Source organism: Tribolium castaneum, chromosome 8, assembly GCF_031307605.1.
Source record: "Tribolium castaneum strain GA2 chromosome 8, icTriCast1.1, whole genome shotgun sequence".
Lineage (NCBI taxonomy): Eukaryota > Metazoa > Arthropoda > Insecta > Coleoptera > Tenebrionidae > Tribolium > Tribolium castaneum.
This window is the reverse complement of record NC_087401.1, coordinates 1,049,784-1,055,754: the sequence shown is the minus strand read 5'-3', so window position 1 is coordinate 1,055,754 and position 5,971 is coordinate 1,049,784. Positions and strand designations below refer to the sequence as shown.

The window sequence follows — 5,971 nt, the reverse complement described above, 5'->3', positions numbered from 1 at the left end:
CCATAACGGCAGAACTTTGGAAACGAAGATCGGTCTTGAAATCCTGGGCTATTTCCCTGACCAAGCGTTGGAAGGGCAATTTACGAATCAACAGTTCGGTGCTTTTCTGATAACGACGAATTTCACGCAGTGCCACTGTACCGGGCCTGTAGCGATGAGGTTTTTTCACTCCTCCAGTGGCGGGTGCGCTTTTTCTTGCTGCCTTAGTGGCAAGCTGTTTTCGTGGAGCTTTTCCACCGGTCGATTTACGAGCAGTTTGTTTGGTACGGGCCATTTTTTTGACTACTTCTTTATCCCTCAACTACACATACACACACATAAACACCTACGTACGTCACTAACAACGGCGACGGTTCATATGACCCTGCAACAAAATTTTTCGCCGTATTTTATTAACTAGGGTGACACTATGCGTTATCTGATTGGTCAAAAAAGTAACTTAAGAGGCGGAGCGAAACTAAACTATAAAATGAGTTGACTAATCTGGCGAGCAGGTAGTTGTTTTCGACGAAGCAGTCAAATCTGTGTCGTTTTCTTTTGTGAAACAAAGCTTAATTTGAATCAATAATCATTCAAAATGACCGGTCGTGGCAAAGGTGGAAAGGGATTGGGAAAAGGTGGAGCAAAACGTCATCGTAAAGTTTTACGTGATAACATCCAGGGCATCACGAAGCCCGCGATCAGAAGATTGGCACGTCGTGGAGGAGTGAAACGTATCTCCGGTCTCATTTACGAAGAAACCAGAGGTGTCCTGAAGGTATTCCTCGAAAACGTCATTCGTGATGCCGTCACCTACACCGAACACGCAAAACGTAAAACCGTCACCGCCATGGATGTCGTTTACGCTTTGAAGCGTCAAGGGCGTACACTTTACGGTTTTGGCGGTTAAGTTTTTTTTATAACCTATGTTTTATCTATGAGACTACGAGGCGACGACAATACCGGTATACCAGCATTGTTTGGTTTTTATGTTTCTTCCTCATCGTTAGTTACATCAATCTACTCTCTACTATTCATCGCATTTTAATTTTCGACGAAAAAAAAACGGTTCTTTTCAGAACCACAAAAATATTTCTAAACAAATGAAAAAAGTACGTATCACAAGGCTCTCAGTTAAACCACCAGTATAATAAATGTTTGATTTCCAAACTGTTTTTATATTTCTAGGAAATGTAACAAATAAAGTTGTGTGGTTTTTATGACTTTGTTGTTTAATCAATCGTATGCTTTTCCTTAAAGGGATGAATTTTGACTTTTCAGAGATAAATAATAATTACCACTAAAGAAAGAAAACATCAAAGCCTAACCGATATACATGGATTAGCTAGCCCCCCACCGGCGCGGCGTGTAGCTCGCCGTCTAGGAGAGGCAATAAAAATTTACCTGCTTTTAAACTATTAAGAAAATAAAACATCTTGAGTGCTCTTTTTTTTTTAAATCGTGCAATAAATTTTTGCCAAGTTTTATGTAACTTTAAGTAGGTATGTTTATTTACTCTTTAAAAAAAGTTTGTGATTCTTTTTTTTATTTGTTAAAAAAATGATGGCCCTGAGAAGGGCCGATATTATTATTTTTTTGTAGCTTGCTGCTTCTCACAGCAACTAGAGAGACAACAGTTAGCTGTTTATGGTTTCTTTTCGGTTTTTTTCGGCAAAAGGACCGCCTGGATGTTGGGTAAAACACCACCTTGAGCGATTGTCACACCGGAAAGGAGCTTGTTTAATTCTTCGTCATTTCTGATGGCCAATTGAAGATGACGTGGAATAATACGAGTTTTTTTGTTGTCACGAGCAGCATTTCCAGCCAATTCAAGAACTTCAGCGGCAAGATATTCCATCACAGCCGCCAAATAAACTGGAGCACCGGCACCGACTCGTTCGGCGTAATTACCTTTACGAAGTAAACGATGTATTCTTCCAACAGGAAACTGAAGACCGGCCCTGCTCGAACGAGACTTGGCTTTTCCTTTTACCTTTCCTCCTTTTCCACGTCCAGACATGTTGATATGATGGTGGTTTTCGTAGTTTATGGAAAAGTCAAAATAAACTATAAGAATATGCTGCGCGTATAACTTGTATGCTACAACTGCGACTGCGAATGACTAAAGTTGCGTTTCTGGCTTCGTATTTATACGGTTACTTATAGAGAAGTCGTATTTCTGACTGGATGATTATACTAAAAGGTGGGGTCTTGATTCGGAGTAAATTCGTATATAAAACATTTTTAACAAGTAGTGCACCAGTTCCTTTCGCGCTCTCGAGGTGAACACATCGAGTCTCTGCGCTGACTCTGATCGCTCAGCCACTCGATTGTTTGCTAAGTGAAGTGACAGTGAAATCCAAAGTGATAAATTGCAAAAGTTTCCACAATGGAGAACGAGCGTCGGCTCCGCTCCAAGGGCCCGGTGAAACACTCACCAAAAAAACCCCTCAACCTACCCACTTCACTTCCGTCTTCTGCAAACTCTCCAAAAACGCTTCCCCAAAACAAACCCATTCCGTCCCTTATGGACAAAAAAATTTTGCCACCCCCACAAACTCACGCCACTACATTAAAATCCACAAAACACACCCAACAACGTTCACGCACACCCTCACCATCAAACTCCGAAACATCAGCATCCTTTTCGTCTACCACTTCGGAAAAATCGTCTTCAACTACCACTTCAAAAAAACTCTCATTTCGCTACTCAATCCAAAACATCCCTGCCCCACTCGCCACTCAAAAAAGCTTTTACTCTCACCTCATTTCACTCGGCCTCCACCAAATTGACTCTCTAAAAGTCAATTACAACAAATCCGCTCTTCTTGTTCTTTCCAGGCAACTTACCCCTAACCAAATTTCAACGCTTCAAGCTGGCTTCCCTGGCTCGAAAATCCAGTTCAAACTCTTAAACCCCACACGCCTCCTACCCCAAATCGAACCCAAACCCATCACTTTTTCCATCGTTGTCAGAGACGTCAGCTCTGACATCGAACCCCAAGACGTCATTTCAGCCCTGAATAATTTCCACATTCAAAAAGTTTGGCGCATCATTTCCGCCAAAACCAACAAACCAACTCCTCTCATGCGTATCGTGACACCGGACAAAACGGCGATCGACACACTCCTGTCAAATGGCCTTTCACTTTTCGGCCACGTTCACCCCTGCGAGCCGTCGCACCCCCCAAAACCAGCCCCTCTCCAGTGCGCCAAGTGCTTCACATTTGGCCATTCTTTTTCCCAATGCCCCAACAAGCCCATCTGCCCCACTTGCCCCGACAATCATCGGTCAAAACCGTGCCCTTCCGCAGTTTCAAACCCCAAATGCCCCAAATGCCAGGGGAATCACCCCGCTTGGTCCCGAGATTGCCCCCAATTTATCAAACCCTCCCAAATGACCCCAGAAACCCCCGTCGTTCCCATCAAAATCGTTGACAAGGAATTCGATCCCGAAAATTCTGACGACGACTCCGACGAGCGCGAACCCTTCGTTTCTGCCCGTCAATTCCTACGCTTCATCACAAAAACCCTTTTTGACCTTTTTCCGTTCGAGAAACAGAAAATCCAATCTGTTCTCGAACATTCCGCTCGCGCTTGTCTCCGACGCGATCTAAAAATCTCACACTCATCAAACAAAATTCACTTCACTTTTGGATAAATCCACCATTTCGGTGAATCCTTCTGGCCCCCGTTTCAAAAATGGCTTCTCTGAATTTCGCCACAGTCAATACGGGAGGGATTTCTCGTAAATTTGCCTCCTTGAGACATTTTCTACACATCGACCAAATTCACATCGCAGCAATCACAGAGACACAATCCAAACGACCCGTAAACATCACAGGCTTCCACTCCTACAACAAACCCAGCCCCACAACCCGAGCCAAACACGGCGTCACACTTCTTGTCTCAACTTCACTCGCTTCATCTCAACACATCTTACCCCCTCATCTTGACCACCTTCAAGCCGTTGCAGCCACCATTCACATTAACAATTTAAACATTCTGTTTATTTGTTATTACAATCCTCCTCTCGAAACCGTCAGTACCCAACTCCTCGATTACACTTCCACATTCAGACACGCAGTCATTCTCGGAGACTTCAACGCTCGACACACCGATTTTGGCGACACAATTTCAAACACAAACGGCAGACACCTCACACGCTCTCTCAACACTCTTCCTCTTTGTCGTCTTCGAAATCAATTTCCCACACTCATCAATCACGTTGGCACATCGATCGTAGACCACATCATTGTGACCGATAATCTCACACACATCACAAACACAGACTCTTTCATTGGCACCACAGTCACCTCCGATCATCTCCCTCTTGTCTCAAACTTCACACTTCAAGGCCCCCAACCGCGACCCACGCACATCCCCATTTTCGATTTCAACAACACAAACTGGACCGACTTTCAAAATTACATCACAAACAACCTCCCACACATTGACGACACACTTGACCCCAACACCATTGACACACAAGTAACACAACTAACACAACTCATCAAACAAGCTCAAACACTTTTTGTACCCATCAAACACATTCCAACAAATCGCAAACCATTGCCCCCTCAAATCCTTGCCCTCATCCGAGTCAAACGCCGAATTTATCGCGAATTCGTGCAAACCAGATCTCCAGTCCTCAAAACTGTCTTTAACCGTCTCAATGCACAAATAAGACGTGACATCAACCAATTTCGTCTTGCCCACTGGTCAAACAGTTGTAGCTCCCTCGATTACCGAGACGGTAAAAAGTTTTGGGACAAATTCAATTCACTCACAGGCCGAAAATCTCACCCCATCCACCATTTGTCAGTCAACAACACCATTTTTAACACCCCACAAGACAAAGCAAATTGTTTTGCTGCTACCCTCCAAAACATCCACCAAGTCCCCAATGACCCACATTTCAACCAACACTTTTTTAACACAGTCACTAACAACACTCTCCGTTTCAGGCAAAACCTCCCCCGACTTGACTACGACGCTGACCTCGACCCAGACCCCGACCCAGACTTTCCACCCGACAACCCGGACTTGACCGCTCCAACCACCGACGACGAGATCAAAGCCCTCATTATCCGGCTGAAGAACTCGAAAGCCCCAGGACCAGACCAGATCAAACCCATTCTTCTCAAACATCTCCCTGACACAGCCATCACATCCATCACCACAATTTACAATTCTTGCTTCAATTCCGGTCACTTTCCAACCCCATGGAAAGAAGCCACCACCATCATGATTCCCAAGCCCAACAAAGACCCCAACAACCCACTTTCTTATCGTCCCATCTCTCTCCTCAACATTCTGGGAAAAATCTTCGAAACAATTCTTGCCTCTCGTCTCCGACACACTCTCGAAGAAAACAACCTACTGCCCCCTGAACAATTCGGTTTTCGCCCCCATCGCTCCACTTCCGACCCCACTTTCGAACTCTTCACCGACTCAACCCGGAGTGCCAATCTCGGCCAGTGCACACTAGCCGTCTTCTTGGACGTCGAACGTGCATTTGACCGTGTTTGGCACGATGGTCTCATCCAAAAATTTCTTTCCCACAACATCAACCTCAACTTCATCAAATTAATCGACTCTTTTCTCTCAAACCGCTCCTGCAAAGTCAAAGTCCAAAATTCCTTTTCTTATCCCGTCCCCCTTCTCTCCGGGGTCCCTCAAGGCTCCGTTCTGTCGCCCATTCTTTACATTTTTTACAGTTCTGATTTTCCTGTTTCAGATCTTCACCAGACCAAAACCCGCTTCTTCGCCGACGACACCGCCCTCTGGACATCCCGGACCACCGCCGCCTCAGCCTCCAGGACCCTGCAGCCCCTCCTCAACCAGATCTCCACATGGACTCGCAAGTGGAGAGTGAAGATCAACCCCACAAAATCCACCGCCATCCTCTTCAAACACCCCAACCTCACACGAAACAAGAAATTCGACCCACGCGACATCACCATCACACTCGACAACACACCCATCGACC

The 5,971-nt window shown here is 45.2% G+C and overlaps 1 protein-coding gene across 1 annotated transcript; it reads left to right on the top strand.

Moving 5' to 3' along the window:
- The first annotated feature begins 498 nt into the window (after positions 1-498).
- Positions 499-1,198, top strand: LOC135266894 (histone H4). The gene has a single exon (XM_064358336.1). The coding sequence runs from the start codon at positions 578-580 to the stop codon at positions 887-889; it is 312 nt and encodes a 103-aa protein (XP_064214406.1). The 5' UTR covers positions 499-577; the 3' UTR covers positions 890-1,198.
- The last annotated feature ends 4,773 nt before the right edge of the window (positions 1,199-5,971 follow it).

Bases quoted from the DNA above. Each gene is read 5' to 3' on its own strand.
- LOC135266894 (XM_064358336.1), top strand. From the start codon at position 578: ATGACCGGTCGTGGCAAAGGTGGAAAGGGATTGGGAAAAGGTGGAGCA.